This window comes from Coenobita brevimanus, chromosome 25, assembly GCF_032717465.1.
Source record: "Coenobita brevimanus isolate Jiangsu-jjx chromosome 25, ASM3271746v2, whole genome shotgun sequence".
Taxonomy (NCBI): Eukaryota; Metazoa; Arthropoda; class Malacostraca; order Decapoda; family Coenobitidae; genus Coenobita; species Coenobita brevimanus.
This window is the reverse complement of record NC_136978.1, coordinates 7,574,145-7,595,969: the sequence shown is the minus strand read 5'-3', so window position 1 is coordinate 7,595,969 and position 21,825 is coordinate 7,574,145. Positions and strand designations below refer to the sequence as shown.

General features: G+C 41.9%; 2 protein-coding genes across 2 annotated transcripts in view; one reads left to right on the top strand and one right to left on the bottom strand.

The window, feature by feature from the left end:
- LOC145393857 (calpain-A-like) overlaps positions 1-6,057 on the top strand; it is a 214,627-nt gene extending 208,570 nt beyond the window's left edge. The window contains exon 36 of the mRNA XM_080267913.1: positions 1,943-6,057. The gene's annotated coding sequence lies outside the window, so the exon portion shown is untranslated. The remainder of the gene's footprint in view (positions 1-1,942) is intronic.
- Positions 6,058-15,404: 9,347 nt separating this feature from the next.
- Positions 15,405-18,888, bottom strand: LOC145393702 (uncharacterized). The gene is made up of 4 exons (XM_080267748.1): positions 18,823-18,888; positions 17,942-18,115; positions 15,902-16,093; positions 15,405-15,755 (listed from the first exon to the last, which is right to left on the bottom strand). Exons 1-4 carry the CDS (start codon positions 18,886-18,888, stop codon positions 15,405-15,407), a joined length of 783 nt encoding a protein of 260 aa, XP_080123874.1.
- Between the last annotated feature and the right edge of the window lie 2,937 nt (positions 18,889-21,825).

Sequence of the window (21,825 nt, the reverse complement as noted above, 5' to 3'; positions counted from 1 at the left end):
TTCATTTTTATAGTTGATCGCCCTTTGCTGTTGTGGACATCGCCCCTGTACAGTGTAATCAAACTTTAGCACATCTGATGGACTGCTAGACTGTGCTTTACACCTACACATAACACTTATATGGTGATGCATTGCTGTACTGTAATGGTAATTATGGTAATACTTTTTTTTTTTTTTTTTTTTTTTTTTTTTAAACAGGCACTAACAGCGAACATATTATAATAGCTTGTGACCATGGCTTCAAGTAGTAGTACAGAATGTTGCTCATGTATTGTTGTGGTACCTGTTGTGGCTGCTTGGACAAAAAGTGTAATTAATCAGATAATAGAGCATATAATTATAGATATTATTGGAGTTTCATATATATGTATTGTTATATCCCCAGGTATACTAGTTGCTCTAACAACAGTATAACTTGTATGGCAAGGTGCACAGAACTCATAAACCAACAACTCTTTATAAGCCATTAGGTGTTTTTGCCACTTTGTTCAACCTCCAGCCCAAATTTTTTTTTTTTTTTTTTTTTTTTTTTTTTTTTTTTAATAACAATTCCTATTGGAGGAACCTTAAGAGGAAGCATAATTTATTTATGATTGATTAAATATTCATTAGTTTTGTGAACATTTAACCCTTAAACCCCGGGCATATTTTCGCCCGCCTTCCCGCTCACCCGGGCATAATCGCCAAAATTTTCCTACTTTTAAAAAATTCACCAAAAAAAAAAAACTTAATGTAGAATAAAAAACTAGGTGTCAAATGATAAAAAACTAGGTGTCAAATGAATACTAACCTTCGGCTTTTTATAAGGGGTCGAAGTTGAGGGGCCAGGTTCGTCAGTTGAAAGTGGCGCGGTGGGAGTGGCGGGCTGGGAGAGCGACAGCGCGATATGTTCACTTATCTATGGTCAAAGGGTAACTGACTGGCAAGCATGGCTGCGTGGGTGGTGGTATATGGAAACAGTGAGGGTGGCAACATCGTGTGACAATGTGATCCCGCCACTCCAATGCCCGGGTATTTTGAAATTTGTTTGGATGACATATGTCGTCACCCGGGGTGAGGAACTTTTTACGTAATGACGACATATGTTGTCACCCGGGGTTAAGGGGTTAATGATCAAATCAGAATCAGATCATAGCAAATGATGCCTTGCTTCATCTTTTAAAAAATCTCCACATTGAAGTTGGTCAAGGTATGGCTGATTTTTTACAGACCAGGCACTAAACCAGAGACAAAACAACCTCCCACTCTACCTTCAAACAAGTGTTGAAAGATGTTGGGAAGAAAGAAATCAAAGATATCTAATAAGATCTGTAACAATTTTCAAGTCTCAGCTTGAACTTTGAGTCTTTTGGCTAGAGGTTGAGTTTCTGTCTAAGAATAATAATTTTGCTGCAAGTTACTAAGCGTTTGGCCTCATTCACATTCAGTGTTTTGGTTGCACCTCTCAAGGTTGATGGTAACTAACTACTTACCATGTACAGTACTACCAAAAGCCTTCATGATGAAAATTAAATTGTTCATTGTAGCCACACCAGGTATGTAACTCTTCTAATGTACTAATAAACTTTTGTTTGCAGTAAGTACCTTCAGCTTTGTGTTGTGTTTTACTTTGTTCTTGATACTGTTGTTCAAATGCATCATATTGCATTAGATTGTACTTTAATGCCCAACCGTTGTTTGTTTCATTTAATTTCAGAGGCATCATTATGTATGAGTTGCCTTGCATGTTTTGAGTTTTTGATGTTGGTATTTTTTGTTATACATTTTATATAGGACCACTAGACAATTGATTAGATTATTGGTTTTATTTTATATGTACTTACCAAATCATATTGTTGTTATGCCCAAGACCAGGCATACATCAAGGGGTAGTATTGTTCATCACAGGAGTCAGGTAAAAACACCCACAGAAGCCCTAATTACATCCCATTTGCCATTCCAGAAATTTTCCAAGAGCGTGACCCTGAGAAGACCCAGCGGGCAACATTTACGTTAGAGGAGTGGATTGAGAACACAATGTACTCATAAGGAATCACAGAGACAGGCCCGGGAAGGTAAACTCAGGAAGCAGCCAGCACAAACCAACACGCCAGAAGCTTCAGTTGTGACCTTCAGTGAGGTGGATCCTTAGTAAAACACTTTTTTTTTTACCAGGATTCCAAGAGCATGCATAGTGAGTGAACGAGTGAGTGGCCCATTTCACTGGGCTCACTGTTGATAGTTCTCCCCTTTTTGTTCTCTCTTCCTTGTATTATGAACTCTACCCCATCCCATTCTTAGATGGGGGGAAAAAAAGTTAGGATGACAATGATGAAGAATCTTGAAAAAGGGCAGATTGGAGCCTGAATGATGAATGAATGGTTGTATGGTCCATTTTACGGGGCACTCTATTGACACTTTTCCTACTGTTGTGTTTTTCATGTTCCTGGATCTGTCCTTAGTTTTTTTTTACTAAAATTCTCTCTCTCTCTCTCTCTCTCTCTCTTTCTCATCATGCCCATGCCTCTAGTGGGAAATAGTGTAGAGCTATGATGGTAATAAATGATTATGTGTATTTGCCACTTAAGTATACTTGTAGTTTGAGATGTATGAGTAAAAAATTATGTGGCTGAATAAGAATGGTAGGTCTGGTTGCAGAGCAGAGTGGATGTGTGAAAGTTGGACTGATGGTGAGGCAGTCCTAAGCTTTTGTGTAAAGAAACTGTGAAAATCGATATTCAAAGTGAAGGTAAGAGAACGCTCACTGATAACAGCAACTAGTTTGGACAAGGATTAATTTATGTACTTACCCCATTTTTGGGGTGAGGAATAAGGTTATGATGGTAATGAAGAGGAGGTTTAACTTGTGCATTTATGGCCTCATGTTTCAGTTCTGTCATCTGGTGTGTTGTGCCAGATGGGAAGATCAAAATGCTCTAATAATCTCAAAAGGCCATGAAAGAATTGTAGAGTACACTTACTTCATAAATATTTGCCATACAGTAGATACTGTAGTTGCTTCTTGTCTGACATTGGTTATTGATATGATTTAGTTAGACTCAAGTTTTCAAGGTCTCTAAAATGACCTTGACTGCCTTTATAGTCAAAGCCATGGCATAGTTGGTAGAGAGGTGGCCTGCAGTCCTAATGGACCCCAGTTCAGATCCCCACTGGGGCAGGGAACAGTTTATGGATTTGAATTTCATAAAAAGTAGACTTTACTGATCTACTAGGAGACCTGCCAACATGTCGTAAAAACACCCCCACTAATACCAATACACCAGTCCTATGAGACAGCTCTATAATGTATTCAGTATGGATGGTGGGTGTCAGCACCAAAATGGTGACATGTGGAGATGTAGGAGGACTACTGGGCCTTGGGGATAGGCCCTGAAGCCTTTGTCCAGAGTTGGACAGGTAAAAAAACAAAAGGGGGGGCAGTGCAGATCTCAAGTAGAAATGATGTCAGAATGAGAGCACTCAAAACATGGATGGTCAGTTCTTTAAAACCAGTGCATAATGTGTGAAAGCTTTAAGTATTTACGAGCCCTATAGAATACATATTGTACTGGTTAACCCCTTCTGCCAGGGTATGTCATCTTTATTCTATTCTTATTGCAACTAGCCTATTTTATTCAGTTTAAGGGGAGACATCTTGTAGGGAATCAATTAATATAGAGCTGTTTCCCCTCCAGTTTGAAGAGTCCCCTATAAACCTGCATAAAATCATCTGGAAGTAGCAAGAATAAACCAGCAAAATATGCCATGGTATTGAAGGAGTTAATGTGAAGTAATTCCATCCATTCCACACTACCTGTTGAGTCCATACATGTTGATTCATTTTAATCTCAGAGTTTGTAAATTACCTTCATTTTGAGAGTATAAGTAAAATGAGGAAATTTTGGTTTCTATGGTGCTATATATATATAGATCATAAAGCTTTATTGAGAGTAATTTTACTTTTAGCATGCATTATTTATGTTAAATTGATGAGTATGACATGATTTTCAGTATAATCATTAATGAATTTCCCATCATGAAAAATCTGAGCAATCATAGTATGCAATTTATAGTGTATAATTTATATGTATATGCCACTGAAAACATTGTTAGAAATCTTACTGTAATTTTTCTGTGCTCCAGCCTTTCAGTTTCATTGCCATAGGTCCTGTAGTTGATTTTCTATGGTTTGATATGGACAAACTGTACTTTTGACAGCAAGTCTTCATTATGAGCTTCTTGGTCTTGGTCTTCTTTGTACTTTAATTTAGGTACTGTACAGAAGAATTCCCTGTTAGAGTCACATTTTTATTTGTACTGTAATTCTGCTTTGCCATTTTTACCATAATTTTCAGTACCACTTGTATGGGTAAAAAATGTGACCTTTTAAGCATGTCCATGGCTTGTAATGAGGACTCTGTGTAGCTGTGAAAGCGCTTCTAGGATTAATGATTTATTCTTAGTATCTTGCCGGATGTGATCATGTGTAGTACTGTAATTCCTCATTTAATGCCATTAATTTAGCACATTTTTCATTACAAAATTAGTATTAAACATAATAACACTTGTACATCTATTTTTCATTGATAAGTGGTCAGGGTGTGCACTAAAGTGTTGAGGGATGATAAAACTTGCACTACCATTTATGTCAATATTTCAGTTATTTCCTTCAGTTGCTTATAGACTTGAACCTTTAACACTCATAAATTTACTCAGTCATAAGTTAATACATTTTGATACTTATATTTAGCCTTGAACGTGATTTAAATACATGATTTGAAAAGACAGCTTTTCTTGTTGGAACATATGTTAATTTTTTATCTGACAGTAGTTTGGGTGAACACATCTACTGCACAGTATAAAGTGAGGTATTACTGTATTTTGTTGAGAACATGGTCATTGCCTTTATGGTATAAGTTTTACACACAAGTTTAGGTCTGGTAGTTGCCAATTGTTTGTTTGTATGACATGTATTTGGTTTCTCTCTCTCTCTGTCTGTAGGGGGTATCACACGGTACCTGAAATCATGGTTTGCCGAAGAAATCGTGGTAACTGCCCACGAAACCGTGGTAGCCGCTGAGGATTTCGTGGGCAAAACTGGATTCGGTTCATATCCATTCCTGCCGAAGATTTCCGGTACGAAACGTTTTCTCTGATACCAGAGCGAGCTGAATGAAGAACTTGGGGGCTATACTGCAGTATTTTGTTTATTTTTTAAAAGTTATAATTCCCTCTTAGAGTGCCTATTACTTTCCATTATATATATTATTAATTATGAAAGCTTAAATAACCTTTTATATCGTGCACGGGTGAACTAACTTTGTCGATATTTGTTTACATTGGGGAGTGGATACAGCACACCACGCTGGGTGAGGAGTGTTGTATGTATCTCGCCGTTCATTCAACACTGCAGATATGATGGCATCTGGGCAGATAGTATGGAAAAAGGCTGCTGAAATCGCCCTTATTGAAAAAATAAGGCCGCCACTAGTTTTTTCTCAAGTGTCACCACTGCAAGAGCCAATGCAGCAATCACTCTCCCCTCAGCAAATTCAAGAAAAACCATCTTGCATCTGATACGTGTGACTCGTGTGAGACGGTGGAACAGACTCCGGTGTGCTTTTTTTTACATTTTTGCTGACCATCGGCATCGTTCAAGGAACGTGTGTGATAGGGTTTGTGCCTGGTTCCAGCGAACCAGGAACGCGTTCCATCGGCAAACCATGATTTCAGGTACCATGTGATTCTCTCTCTCTCTCTCTCTTTCTCTCTCTCTAAACACTTTGAGAATGCCTTTTTTAACTGCACTTCAGTATTTAACAGGATATTCTTGTAAAGATCTTCAGGTTAAAGAAATCGTTATTATTATATTTCTGCAGGTTTTGGATTTTGATGTCTCAGTTTTCCATGTTTGTATAGTAATTTAACCTACATTTTGCTATACTGTTCAGTGATATTAAGATACTGATACCAGATCCAAAAAATCTGTATGTAAGAAACAGGTGATCCTATATAAGATGACTGATAATAAAACACTTACAAAGACTTTTTGTACCAGGTATCCTCAACATTATTCTTTGCTTCAGTTTGATGATGTTTTTCCTTCTTTTCTTGATACCAACAGATGATTTTATTCATCCTAGAAGAGACCTTTTGTTGTGAAGAGTAGAAGCAGTCTCACGCAGAAATGAGGGTCGACAACTTAGTTATCATGCAGGTACTTTAGTTAATGCTAGTTTTATTCCTTACATAGATACTTGTTGTCTGTCCCCACAGTATAGTGATGTCCTTATCATTTTACATATTCGTGATACTACCAGATGACTTTATTCACCACAGGGAAGTCTTACATGATCCAAAGAGTAATGCCTTCAGTATTGTTTAGATCCATTTTGTTTAAAAGGCTCCAGTATGCTTGCATGCATTGGCCTTGGTTATCTAAAGGCAGCTCTCCATGCTGCTCGATCTCTGGACCTTCCTGTTCAGTCCCTTTTCCCTGAAGCCACAATCTATGAGGTGCTATCCAAAATTTTCTGGATTGGGATCGCGACATTTAAATGGGTCGTAGTAACATGGTGTGCCTCTAGGTGGCAGTACAGTACTAACATCATTATGAATTAGTTTGTCAGACGGCACAGAGCTAGGCAGACATGGGGTTTAGTGACGTTCATTTGTTTGCTGTCATGCATATGTCTTCTGATGATTATCGAAATGGACATAAAAAAGAAACAGTGAATTTGCTGATCATGTTGGAGTGGCCCTGGTGAGAGAGGATAGTGTTTGGAAACTCCCTGTACTGTTGTTTGCAGATGATACTGTGTTGTTGAGTGAAGATGAAGGGGAGCTGCAAGGCTTGGTGGATGAGTTTGAGAGAGTGTGTAAGAAACGGAACCTAAAGGTGAATGTAGGGAAGAGTAAAGTGATGGTCTTTGAGAGAGGTGAAGTCAGTGAATGTATAGCGAGGTTGGATGGTGAGGAATTGGAAAATGTGAGTACGTTTAAGTATTTGGGTAGTGTGATGAGTAAGGATGGAGGTTTGGAGGGTGAAGTGCTTGAAAGGGTACAGCAGGGAAGAAAGGTTGCTGGTTCCTTGAAAGCAGTGATAAGAAACAGGGAAGTGAGCATGGAAGTAAAAAAGTTACTACATGACAGTATTGTGATACCAACTCTAACGTACGGAAGTGAAGCTTGGACGTTGTTGGAAGGACACAAGTCAAGAGTGAGAGCAGTGGAAATGAGTTATTTAAGAGGAGCTTGTGGAGTCACGTGGAGAGACAGGCTGACGAATGAGGATATAAAGGAGCGTTGTGGTGTTGATGTGGATGTGATAGGAAGCGTTGTGAGGAACACACTGAGGTGGTTTGGCCATGTGGAGAGGATGGAGGGTGAAAGACTGACGAAGAGAGTGTATGTGAGTGAGGTGGAGGGTGGAAGAGGGAGGGGGAGACCGAGGATGAGATGGAGGGATGGGGTGGAGAGGTATATGAGAGAGGGGGGTGTGAGTTGGGAGCAGGGTAGTGAAATGGCGGGGGACAGGGCGACTTGGAGGCGGTTTGTTTGTGGCCACCCCAAACGGGATTGAGGCGTCTGGCAATAGATAGATAGATAGATAGAATTTGCATCAAATTTTGGGTGAATCTCGGGAAAATGCAACAGAGACCCTGGCAATGATTCAACAAGTACAGTATTCGGCGAGCAGTCTCTTGGTCAGACAGCCCCACTAAGACCCAAAAAGGCTTGACAGGTGAAAAGCAATGTCAAGAGCATGCTGATCATTTTCTTTTATATAAAAGGGATTGTGCACAAAGAATTCGTCTCAGTTGGCCAAACTGTGAGTTCCAGCTTCTACTGTGATGTTTTGCGTTGACTGTGTGAAGATGTGAGGAAGCAACGTCCTGACTTTTGGTGAGACAACAACTGGCTGCTTTACCATGACAACGCCCTGACTCATAGTGCACTCAACACCCAGCAGTTTTTGGCCAAGAACAACAGGGCTATTGTCCCCCACCATCCTTACTCGTCAGATTTGGCCCCTACGACTTCTTCCTGTTCCCAAAAATGAAGATCAGGCTGAAAGGGCGTCATTTTGAGACCACCGAGGATATCCAGAAGGAATAGCCAGTGGCACTCGACACTCCTGCCAACAAGGACTTACACGAAGCGTTCCAGCAGTGGAGGAAGTGCTGGGACTGGTGTGTCAGTGTGCGAGGGAATTACTTCGAGGGTCATGGCTGCCATCAGGAGCTGTGGTGAGTTTTCACTTTTATATAGCATTAATCCAGAAATTTTGGATAGCACCTTGTATGACCTCGTCCCAGGTCTGTTTCAGTCTGCCCCTTGCAACCCTGCCCTAGAGATTCACACCTCTCACCCTCTGCACCCATTTGTCATCTTCCATCATGGCCAAACCTTCTCAGTCATCCCTTCCTCATCACAACATTAATACATTCAAATCTCATCCTTCCTCTCAACTCGTCAATTGCAGTCATAACCTGGAAAGACAAGGATGCACTACACATTCATCTGATCATTATCATTTCAGTACCTTTGAGCCTATAAATTTATCCTCTTCCATTACTGCCGAGGTCATACTACCGTACAGCATTACGTTCCTAATACATGCTGCATACAGTGACCCTTTAGCACATTGTCAGGAGATAAAACAGCTCCCTGCACTTTTTCCAACCACACCTTACCCAAGCCAAAGACCCCTCATTATTAGATCTCATACTTACCAGGCAAGAAAATGAAATTGACAGTATAATCTGTCGCCCACCATTCTGTAAAAGCGACCATGCAGTATTAGATTGCAATTTTAGGATAGCATTTGATAGAGTTGGAGGTAATGGAAATTACAAAAAGAGGCTAAACTACAAAAAGGGCAACTATCATGACCTAAAGAAGTACTTTAAGGATATAGATTGGGAAAAGGAGCTAAGAGGACAATATATAAATGTTATAAATAAAAAATTCTCTAAATTTTATGAAACGAGTCCATAATTATGTCCCACTGCACAAAGAAATGGAAATAAGGACAAAGAACTGGTTTAATACTGTTTGTATAAATGCAAAAGAGAAAAGATATTTGCTTTGGACCAGATACATGTAATATAAAAGTGAGAGAGCATATAACAACTACAAGCAGTCAAGAAATGACTGTACATGGATTAGAAGAGAAGCTTAAAGGCAGTTTGAGGAAGACATTATAAATAAAAGTACTGATCAGCCAAAGTTGTTTTACAGCTACATATTAAGCAAAGCAAAAGTTTAAGATAAAATACAAACCATTATGGATGAGGAGAAAATCTGTATCAGTGAAGAAGATCTCCGTGAAGTGCTTAACAAATATTTCCAATCGGTTATTACTAAAGAAAGTAGACTTGTGAGAGATGAAAACAAACAAGCATGCCCACACATATTAACAAATGCACATACAGTATAGCAAAACAAGAGGTCCAGGAAGAGTTGAGGAAATTAGACAGGGGAAAAGCCAATGGCTCTGATGAGATTTTGTGTTGGGTATTGCAGGAATGTGCAAGAGAGCTAAGCAGTCCATTACATTTAATAATCAGAGAATCCTAAAGACAAGGAAAACTACCTGATATTTGGAAGAAAGCAAACATTGTCCCCCTTTTCAAGAAAGAAAATAGACAAAATCCATTTAACTACCAACCATTATCACTGACCAGTGTCACAAGCAAGATGTTAGAAAAACTGGTATGAAAAATTTGGGTAAATCACCTGAAAAGACACAATATGATAACAGAAAGACAATTTAGTTTTAGAAAGGGAAAATCTTGTGTTACTTACCTGTTAAGCTACTATGATAAAGAGTTGCAGAAATAAAACAGTGAACAGAGAAAAGGTGGCTGGATAGACAGCAAATATTTGGATTTCAAGAAGGCATTTAACAGAATACAACACAAAAGACTTTTATGGAAACTGTACCATAAAGGATGAATCCTAGGTAATCTGTACAATTGGATGCAAGATTTTCTCAGTAAATGGGAAATGAGATCAGTGCTAAAGGGAAATTACTCATCATGGAGAGAAGTGACAAGTGGAGTTCCACAGGGCTCGGTGCTGGCACCAATTACGTTTTGACTATATATCAATGACATAGACATCAACATTGGAAATGGAAGCTACATAAATATGTTTGCTGCTGATGCAAAAATACAAAGGGAAATTACAAACACAGACTCTTGCATAGAGCTACAAGAGGAATTAAATAAGCTTCATGAATGGAGCAATAGATGGCAAATGAAATTCAGTGTGGATAAATGTCATGTAATAAAATTTGGTAAAGGTGAAAATAGACCTACTGGGACTACAAGTTAGGAAGTTCAACCCTGCACACACCAGAAAGGGAAAAGGATTTAGGAGTGTTTATCAGTAACAGACTGTCATTGGCTGACCATATAAATGAAAAAACAAGGAACGTGTACACACTGCTTGCTACTATGAGGGTAGTATTCACATATATAAATGAAGACATGCTGAGAAAGATAACATCATTCATCAGACCAACTCTGGAGTATGCATCAGTAGTCTGGAATCTGCATCTTAAATAACACATACTGCAGATAAGACTGAAAAGGTACAAAGGGCTGCTACAAGATAGGCACCAAGTTTAAGGGACCTAAGCTATGAAGAAAGACTAGAAAAATTAAACCTACCAACAAGACAGGAGAGAAGAAAAAGAGGAGACATGATTATGTTGTATAAATACATCACAGGAAATGAGAAAATAGATGTAAATGAGTATATAACATATGGGGAAGCAACATTAAAGACACTGCAGAAAAGTGTACAAAAAGAGAGGTGATAAAGACATAAGGAAATTCAGTTTCCCAAATAGCACAGTTGATCAGTGGAATGCACTACCAATTGAAATAGTATGTGCCAAAACTTTTCATAAATTTAAAGAGATGTATGATGCAAATGGTTCAAAACACAGGACAGTACAAGCTTAACTCATTCCTGTAAAGATACAATTAGATAAGAACAGAACTAGTTCCAGTCCCACTTCCAGCACATAAACAGTCCTCCAAATAGCAAAACTCTTCCACACAATCAAGGGAGACTCCAGCAAGGTTAATTCTGTCCCACCTCTCAACCTCTGTGTGCTATCCCCAACACATTGTACACATGAAACCAGCATTATTTTGCAGCTTACCTCAGATACCACTATCTGTCTTATGCATCCACATACCCACTAACAATGCACAAGATGGAGTTATTTCCCACACCCTTGTGGCATACTGCACATGGCCATACTGTCTTTGCTCTGACAGTACTGCCACCAGTCTTAGTTATCATCACCTTTGTTTTAACTGCTTTTATTCTTGTACCCATGTACCCCATTTCATCTCTCCACTTCTGAAATCATTCCTCCACCGCCTCATTCTTCAGTCAGCACCCAGTCATCAACATACAACTTCTTCCATGGGACTCCATTTCTGAAGTCTCATGAGAGAGCTTCAAGTACCATGATAAACAATAAGAGATATAAAACTGACCCTTGATGCACACCGACATTCTTGGAAGTTCATCACTCAAATATCCACTCACTCCCACCTGGGTGCGAACACCTTCGTACATTGTCATAACCACTCCTACCATCCACTCCTCGATCCCAAGATTTCTCATTGCACACTTCACTACCTCCCCGGAAACTCTCTCAAAGGCCTAAAAAACATTGTACAGCTTCCCTTTCTTTCCTGTACTGTATATTTTTTGTGAAGCTATCAAACTATGAATATTGCATCAGTGGTCCCTTTGCCTGGCATGAATTCAAATCGTAACTCATCAATATTCACATTTTCCCTTATCATACTTTCCAGGAGTCTTCCTTACCTTCATTATTTGGGCCAAAAGTTTTATGCATCTACAATTTCCTCTTTCCAGGGCATCACCCTTCACCATATAATTAATTACAATCACACTTTTCAACCAGTTTTCTGGAACAACACATTCATGTATAATCGAATTTATCAAATCGGTAACTAAGCTCACTCCTACAGTATATCTCCTGAGCTCTTCATCATTTCAGTAGTCAACCCAGACACACCCATCACCTTCCCCAAACTGCATCTTGCCAGTTGCCCTGCACACAACAGCAGCATCAATCAAAGGCCAAGGTCCAAATATTGTTCTGGATCCACTGACTCAAAATCTTCTCTGTTCCAGTCAACTCCCCATTCAGCAAGCAGTTATAATGCCTGTCATCTTTAATATCCTCACAGTTCACCACTACCTTTCCTTCATTGTTCTTCATATACTGCTCACTTGTGATATCCCTGTTTTCTCTCTTCATCTGCATTGCCACCTGAAGTATCCCATCCTTCCTTTTGGCACTGTTAAGGCTTTACAAGTCTTTGAGACTCGGACTTTGTCCTGTGTACCTCCCTTCTGGCTCAATGCTTGGCAGCCAAGTATTCCTCTCTCTTAAAACTTTTCCATTCCTGGAAAAGTTTTCTCTTCTCCTTATCTATGGCTTCTACACTCTCATCCCACCACCATATTATCATATGTATCTGTGGGCCCAGTGTCCATCCACCCACTGAATCAGCAACTGTCAAGTGATTGTTCTTGAGAGCTTTTTATTGCTCATAAACACTTGTCTACAGCTTCCTGTTCAGCCACAACTCTGCTGATCCTGCGATACAAGGCATTCCATACTGCTTGCTCTTGCAACTTCTATATTTTCCTCCTGGGTGCATACAGTAGGTCCTTTTCTGTACTACCTGCTCCTTATGTACCATGTTACACATCAGTAATTTGTATTGCTGGATACACTATTCTCTCTCTCTAACTTTAACATCCTTTATTAACAGTCTGTCAGCTCTCCTGACTGGGAAATAGTCTAGCTACTATTGCTCCCAGACTCATATATAATCAGCTTACTCTTTCTCTATACTATTCTTGCTATGACCAAGCTTTGTTATTCAGCTAAGGATTACTTTTAATCTATCTATCTATCTATAGCCCGACGCCCTAATCCCGCAAAGGGTGGCCGCAGACAAAACGCCTCCAAGTCACTCTGTCACCCACCATTTGACTCCCCTCCCCCCAACTCACCCCCCCCTCCCTCATATACCTCTCAACTCAATCCCTCCACCTCATCCTCGGTCTACCCCTCCCTCTCCCTCCCTCCACCTCACCTACATACACCCTCTTAGTCAGTCTTTCATTCTCCATTCTCTCCACATGTCCAAACCACCTCAGTGTATTTCTCCTAATCTTTTCAACCACATCCACATCTACCCCACAACGTTCCTTCACTTCTTCATTCGTCAACCTGTCCCTCCACGTCACTCCACATGCTCCTCTCAAGTAACTCATTTCCACTGCTCTCACTCTTGACTTGTTCCCCTCTTGCAAGGTCCACGCCTCGCATCCATACGTCAGGGTAGGGATCACAATACCATCATGCAGTGACTTCTTAACTTCCATACTCACCTCCCTATTTCTCATCACTGCTTTCAGTGTACCAACAACCTTTCTTCCCTGCTGTACCCTTTCACGTACTTCATCCCCCAAAGTTCCATCCTTACTCATCACACTACCCAAGTACTTGAATGCACTCACATTCTCCATATCCTCACCATCCAACCTCACTGCACACTCTGTGACTTCATTCCTCTCAAACACCATAACTTTACTTTTGTTTACATTAACTTTCAGCTTCCTCCTCCTACACACTGTCCCAAATTCATTCACCAAACCTTGCAACTCCCATTCATCTTCACTCAACAATACTGTATCATCAGCAAACAGCAACACTGGAAGCTTCCAAATCTCACCCTCATTCATTAGGGCCACCCCCACATCCACTGCCCTACCTTTTAATGAAAGTGCTAATTACTTGTAGTATTTCGGGGTTCAGAGCACTGCAAATGTAAGACAGCTCCAGTGTATGCTACAGTATAAACTTGCTGTCAGTTCTCTTGATGTGAGTTATATCAGGTACAGTTTACCAGCACCTTCTAGTAGCATTGTTCTTCCCCCATTATGAAACCTGACATTCTTTGGGAGATGTATGTGATGAAGAATTATGTAAAGATACATTTTGGTAAATTTAATTACAGTATATTTTTGTCCAAATACTGCAGCATTGCACAGGGCAGAGGGTGATTACTGTATTGAAGGTGAGCTTAGAGACAAGGTGACTTTGTTTACTGAGGACAGTGGAGAAAAAATATCTTAAATATTCACTGTGAGTTGTGTATGATAACTTAAGTGGGCAAAAATGGAGATTTGCCCCCCCCCACACACACACATGGACACTCCTTATGTACTGTGTTGGAACTGGGCTATGACACCTGCCGGTTCTTAACAGTCTCTAAGTATAGCCAGTGATCAGTCAGGTAGCTTGAGTTTTCAGCTGCATCTTGTTATTATTTTACATGGGTTTTTACCATCAGTAAAGAGTCAGTTAAGCTGAGGTGAACTTCTGCTGTTGTTTGGCAGAAGTTGTCAGTAAAGTCTATCTATCTATCTATTGCCAGACGCCATAATCCCATACGGGGTGGCCATTTGACTCTGAGTTATTTGTTATACAGGAAGGGGCACTAACCCTCCACCAACCCACTTGACACGTAGGGAACACGTATGGTTCGGTTATATGATTACCACCCAACGTTGTAAATGGTTTCTTGGCTTACAGGAAACCATTTGGCTTGTCACTCAATGTAAAGCCACCTGTAACGGAGAGAAAAGCAATAAGTAGTGACAGGAAAGATGGGAGAAATAGGAAGAGAGGAGGGCAGGCACAGAAAAAGAATGATAAAGGCTAAGGAAGAAGTAGGCAGCACTACATCAAGTGAGTGGATGATGGTCACCACCATCTACCACTAGTCAGTAAAGTGTTTGGTGTAAATCAGTTTCTTGCCAGGTGTCATGCAAGTAGTCATGAGAATCAGTTTTAAGTCAGTAGTTATGCATAGTACAATTCTTTCCCCTAGTTTTATTGGCTATATATAACAAATGCAATAAAGGAAGATTGAGAATTAAGTACCATAGAAAGATGGAATGGATGAGTTGTGATTTAGGGTGAGTGGTGAAAGAAATGACAGCGGCAAAAGACATTTTGTTTCGGCCACCATTAGTGAAGTCTACTGTAGAAAAATAAAATGTTAAGTAGGGGCGGATCCAGGAATATTTCTGAGGTGTTGCCCATTATAACTTTCTAGAATAATATGGTTTGGCCTTCATGTTTCTCTAAGCTGTCTAAGTAATGTTTGTCAACCAAGGATGGTTTTCATGACATTTGTAAAAGGGAAATCAACATGATAGACAGTGAAACATGTAGTCCAAGTATGTAATGTACTGTATACTAATCTTCAGTGATAAAGCAGGGTTGTTGCCCGGGCAGCATAGGCAACTCCCCTGGATCCACCCATTCTATGAACAGTGAGGTATCAGAGTAGGTTGTCAGTAACCATATGGCGGCAAACATCTGGTAAGACATAGGATGCCCCATAGATGTTGGTGTGCTCCTCCCAGAATTTCTCTCTCTTGTGTTGTGGTGTTGTGTCTCTGTGGTGTTGCTTCAGTTGGTGTGTGCTGTGTGGCTGAAGGTTGGACTGCTTTATCTTGATTGCCAGAACAGCTGTCAAAAAGAGTGTAGTAGAGAAGAAGGTGATGAAGGAGACAATGCGGGTTAGGAGGACTGTGTGTGGCAGCACCAGAGGCAGGAAGAAGTGGTCCAACCCCATCTGTATCATAGCACCTGCAGCCACCATCACCAGCACCAACCGTGGGGTATTGCGCTGCAATAAAGCCATGTGAAAGACATGTGACCAAAACAGTGACTCACCCAAGAATTTCTGCCCCGTAAAATGCTCAGTGTTATTTCATTTTATATGGTACAGTGTATGCCATGGCCTTAGTCTCAGCAAGAGGGGAGTAGCCTTACCCTGGCCCAGATGAGGATGGTGTTTGTGGGTCTGTATGTGAGGAGGCGAGAAGCCCACACTACCAGGAGGGAGACAATGAAAGCCACTAACAGCACTGTGAGGCGAGTGAGCAGGGGTGGAGCCGTCTCTGAGAACACTAACGCATCACACCACGGGTCATATGCACATTGCCATGCAGGGACTTGATGCATCTGGAGGCACCATCATCATCTCTTTAGTACAGATAAAAAACACAATAATATACGGTAATTCTCTCCGACAAGGAGAGTAGGTTTTCATCTCTGTTTGTTTGTCTGTTAGCAGGGTTACTCAAAAACTAAAAATGAGATTTGAACCAGATTTGGTGGGTAGATAGCCCATGTCCCAAGGAACAATCGATTAACTTTTGGGACCAATCCAGATTGTATTACAGATTCTAGATCCAGAAAACACTTTTTGCGAAACCCTAATTAATGACGAGAAACCCTGTCCCATTATGAAGAATGGTTTGGAAATTATGTTGCCCTTGTCAAAGAGATGCGCTCCACTGATTGCCCCTGTAGCTGATTATGAGTCTGTCCATTTCAGTCAGTGGTGACAGTGCACGTTTTATCAGTATAAACAAGAGTAGATACCAGTTGAGGAGTGAAATTTAATAGCATGTCCTTGCATTATGATAGGGATGCATTTTTGAAAACCAATTGTAGGATGATTTTTAGTGCAGTAGCAATCACATAAGCAAGAAAATTGTATGAAGAGAAAATGGGCATCATAGTAATCGTATAAGTGAAAAGTGATCGTAAAACAAAAAATGGTGCTAAAATGGTGTAGTTGTATAAGCGAACAATTGTACTGTAGTAGAGAATGGCCATTAGGTGAACAAGGTTAGCCAGTGCAAGCATAGGATACTACCTTTGTAAATGAAGATATGGAGGTGAAGAGGCATGAGAAGGGGATAGGACATTATTTTTCTAAATGAAGATACAGAAGGTGAAGAGGCTTGAGAAAGGGCAGGTAACAGAGGGAATGGGCAAAAACATGTAAGGCTAGGGGAAGGCTGAATTCCTGACACACAAAAATAAGTACACATCATCAGATGATCTTTTGGATGTTATTACAAACAGTTGAGTGGAGGCTTCTTTGGATATACTATGAAACATGGTGGCAAGAGATCTAACATGTATCACAAAAACACCTCATATATGCCCTATCCACCCCCAAATTATTTTAATTCAGCTTAGAATGTACTTTTTGAGCTGAAGAAGCCAATGATCCAGCACTGAGCTGTATTTTGGCACTTGGTTCTTATTGTTATTCTTCATGAGCTGAAGGGGGCAGGGTGGCTCAGTGGTAGAGCATCAGAAATGGGACAGGGAGGTCATGAGTTTGAGTCACACCAAGTAGCTGCCATGCCGGTAGCCTCTTCCTGTCACCTAGCAGGGCCATATGATCTAACAAGGTCTAGCTCAGGGGAACAATTCCCTTTCCCTTTTCTTGATCTGAACAGGTAACATGTAGGCTTCATTAATCCCTTCAGTTAGAGGACTTAAGCTGAATAAGATCATCTGGAAGTAGCATGAGTAAATTATGTCTCTTGATTTAAGAGAGTAATGTGCCATAAACAGGAATATACTGGTAAGGAAGAGATTCTAAATAACCAAACACCATAAAAAGACAGTCTGTGGTTCCATATGGCCACCCTTCTGTTGGCTTCAGATACTCCCTGGCACCTCCTCCCAGTGATTAATTTTAAATGTTTCACCTACTCTGTTAATAGTGCCTACCAAGACCATAAATTAAGGAAGATTGCAAAAATGCTTGCATGACTGAAAACATACACCAGTGTTTGTCCCTTACCACCACCTGACTTCAAAATAATATGGCTATACCATACAGGCTCAGGGACTCCACATTACACCTAACCTATGGTCATAAATGTAATCTAACCCCAAAATACAAGAGTGTGGGCACTTCATGCCAGTGCTTTTCCCTTAGCTGCAACAGACTACTTTTTAATACACATTACCTGACACCATGACCGTAAAACCAATGAGACCTACCATAGGATGTGTGAGTGAAGGCACCTTACACCAGCGGTCATCCCTCACCACCACCCGGCACATGACAGGGGAGCGGAACTTATCAACCAGCCACGCTTGCAACCATGACTCCACCCCTTCCTGTACTGCTGCAATGCACCACAGTCTCTGTACCCACACTTGCAGCCTCTCACGCTGATTTGGCAGAATAGATTATATAGGAGATCCCCATTACAAAAGGAATGTCTTATGAAATATTACAATTCTCCACACCTGCACACTTTCACGTGCTGGAGTGATACAAATAATGCAGTATGGTGTCAGGGATGTTTTTAAAATATTAAAATTGCATTCACATTCACATTTTCTCAGTGATGGGACAGTTTTCACTGTCAGAGATGCTTTATGAAATATCAAAACTTTTTCCACACTCACATACTCATAAGATTATGGTGTAAGAGCCCCTTTAAACCATGGCAACATTTTCCACACTCTCATACATCATTGCCGCAGGACGTAAAAAATCGTACACTGCATTACTGTACTTTGATAATACAGAATGAATTCACTTACCCATCATACAGGTGGTTGAAGAAAACCTGTCTCATTAAAGCCTCTTTCTATGTTCAAGATCAGGGCTAAGTTACCATAGTCCAGAACATTTAACTCGGTATGATGACAATATTTGCTACAGTTGCACATGGAAGTGGGTGTACTGTATATTGTATTATTGTGTGTGTGTTCTTACCTTACCTAATTGTTCTTACCTAATTGTGTGTGTGTGTGTGTGCATACAGTGCTATCTTAGCGGAGTTCAGAACGGTTGTCCTTTGACACCTTTGCTTGCATAGTTTTCTGGTGGGTGACCTGTGAAGTGACAGTGGAAGTTGCATCTCTGTCACAGGCAAGGCTGGTTCCCTTTTCTTCTCTGCGTGGCAGTCTTGCTGGTGGCTCCCAGGCTCAACCATCACCTGTCCTACGTGTGTGTGTGTGTGTGTGTTGATCCGTAGTTGTGCTTTAGGACTCGTAAAACACAATTTGATTTTCTTTCTACTCATTTGATATGTGTGAGGAAGCTGGCCGATTCAACATATATTTCCAAACGAGGATGCATGGAGAGCAAGAGCAGTACTGAAGCAGTAAGTAGTGTGATCAGTTCTGCTGTTTAAGGGTTGGATAATTCAGTGTGCTGTGTTTGTGTTGTCATTTATATACTGTACTTTCTCTGGTGTAACGAGGCAAGGGTTGAGGTCAGCTCAGTGTAATGAGCATGACTTGCACTTGAGGCTCACTAGGTGCTGTTATGCCAGGCGTTTTCAGGCCAGCTTCTCGTCCTAATAATACCTAAGGTATAGCTGGGTTCCCTTTCTAGACTGGAGCTTAGACACGGTGTGAGAGGAACAGGGCATAAAAACACAGGGCAATAACCTTACATGTACTGTATATTACCAAATTCTAGATACAGGAAGCTAGACAATTCATGAGACTTCATCCAAAGGCAAGAACTGGAATTGGCAGGTACTGTATATATATATGCTATAGGTATCACGCAGGATACTGACAGTCTCGGGAACAGACGGACAGACACCATACTTAAGTGAAGATGGGATTACACTTTGTTCTAAGGCTGCTTGTACTTTATGATAAGTGTATACCTGTCCCGCATTACACTAAATGAAATAGGGAGGTGGAACACTGCTCTTGTCTCTTATCACATTTAGTAGAGTTCGGATAGTTAGACACTGTCACAGTATTCTATACTCTGATAGTCACTTTCACTTTCACCTCACCGGCAGGGGAGTCACAGTCACTATGGAGATGTGGGGCAAGGGAGTGGGCCAACCAAGGGGGGCGCCGGCGGCTCACAAGCGGCGGCCCAGTGTCGGCTGCGTCCCCTCAGGTGTCCTCTCGTTGAGGGGTACGGGACTACTTGTGGGGGTGTCGTCCTTCAGAATGGGCTGTGGTTAGGCGTGGTGAAGGGCCCCGCACTGGAGGGGCTCGGTACTGGGGTTTGGCCCTCGGGACTGGGGCCATATATCCTCTGAAGGCGCTCCTGCAGGTGCCCGGTGCAGGAAGGGCATCACTCCTCCTCTGGACTGGAGAGGTCGCACCCTGGGGTACTAGGGGGACCGTGGAGAGCCCGTCTACTGCAGTCTCGCTCCCACCGCTTTGCCGTCAGGGTAGGGCTGCGGTGTTGCTGGCAGCAGGAGTCCAACAGGTACTGGTCTCCCTCTGGCATTGGCTGGATGGAGTGCGGCCCTGGGGTCAGGACGGGTCCTCTCCACCAGTCCTTGATTGGAAGGTGCTCCTCCTGGAGGCTGCCTCGGTCTGGGGAGTTAAGGGTGGGACTTGCTCTGCCACTGGTGGGGTGGCTCGAGCAGGGGTCTCCCTCAGGTTGTGAAGTCACAGGGGGCGAGGGGCTATTAAGGCTCCCCTCCCTAGCATGGCTACTGGCCGTCGCCAAGGTCCCTTGGGCAATGGGAGGAGGGCAGTTACAGGCCATCCCTTTCCCATCGGTGCGGCAATCGGCCATCACCAGGGCCTGTCTTCCTTACGTGACCCTAGACGAAATGTGGTTACCGGCCGTCACCTGTCTACGTACGTGGCTACTGGCCATTGCCGAAGTCCAGTATGAGGGGTGACGTGTAGGCGAAGGGCGGCTACAGGCCGTCCCATGTCTACTGGTGCGGCTGCCGGCCGTCACCTGTGTTGTGCCCCTTGAGGCAACTGCAGGAGGAGAGAGGACGTACTGTTCTCTTCCCGCGTGCGGCAACCGGCTGTCACGGGTTCTGCAGGGGTGGGTAGGCAGCACTATGAGCGGTTTCTGGCCCTCTTTTAAAGGTGGGGCTACCAGCCGTCACTGTTGCACAGCTGCAGACTGTTGCTTTTAGTGTGCGGCTACCGGCCATCACGGTTGCATGACTACAGGCCGTTGCATTTAGTGTAAGGCTACCAGCCGTCACTGGTGTGCTGCCTGGAGCTATTTTATTAGCTCCACCCCGATCCAGACGAAGGCTGGGTCGGTGGAAGGGTAATGCACCCGGACTCAGATGTTCGCGCCTGGTGCATTCCGTGGAATAGGGGTGCGCGGCTGTATGGGACATACGTCCATATCGCATGGACAGCGTGCGCACCCTACTTACCCCTCCGTTGTCGCCTCCTGGGATTGTTGTGATGCACTCAGTTGTTACTGTTTCAGGCGCCAGTGTGCTTATCTCTGTTATTACCTCAGCCGTGCATGGCCTCAGTAGAAAGCCGCTTAAAGTCACGAGATGATGAACGTCAGAACGTCCTTCCCAGTCCCTTATGCCACGCACCACTTTCGAGGTCACGCGTGTGTGGTGTGCTTCCTTCATCGCCACGTTTAGTTTGACTACTTAAAGAATAAAGTAAACTAAATAAGAGTGAATAACCTTACGCTGACCACCCGAAGGAATAAGTTTACAGTACCTGGACCCCTATTAGGCTATACAGTATTGTCTTACCCTCGCCATTTTGCCAAGAGTTGTTTGTCTCTCTCCTGATTCTGGCTGCTTCTGAGGAACGTTTGTAAGCGAAGTTTCTTCCATTTACTCCTCACACCACATTTAGTTACACTTTTATAACACCTTAAAGATATTTTACAAACATGTAGGATGGTATACTTGTAGTGGGAGGGGTGGTGTGTGAGCTGGATGTATGAGTTAGCCTACTGTGAGAAGGTTCTGCTCACTGAGTAACAATATCTTATCTAATCTCGCTTTACTTACTCTTGACCGTGCTACGAGGTACACTTATAACCCGCATCTTCAGTTTCCTTTCAAGTCGCATGTATGTGTTTATGTATGAATATAGGTTTGTCCGTCTTCGACCTTTTTGTTTGATGGCTGTGATTGCGTAGCCTTCGAATGTCCAGTGATAATGAG

What these genes read in the sequence shown, in the direction of transcription:
- LOC145393702 (XM_080267748.1), bottom strand. Translation starts at nt 18,888, where the DNA reads ATGGTTGAGCCTGGGAGCCACCAGCAAGACTGCCACGCAGAGAAGAAA. An exon ending in CTTCACTCACACATCCTATG is followed by an intron (nt 16,094 to 17,941) that starts GTAGGTCTCATT and finishes TGGTGCCTCCAG; the next exon opens with ATGCATCAAGTCCCTGCATG. An exon ending in CCATCCTCATCTGGGCCAGG is followed by an intron (nt 15,756 to 15,901) that starts GTAAGGCTACTC and finishes GCTTTATTGCAG; the next exon opens with CGCAATACCCCACGGTTGGT.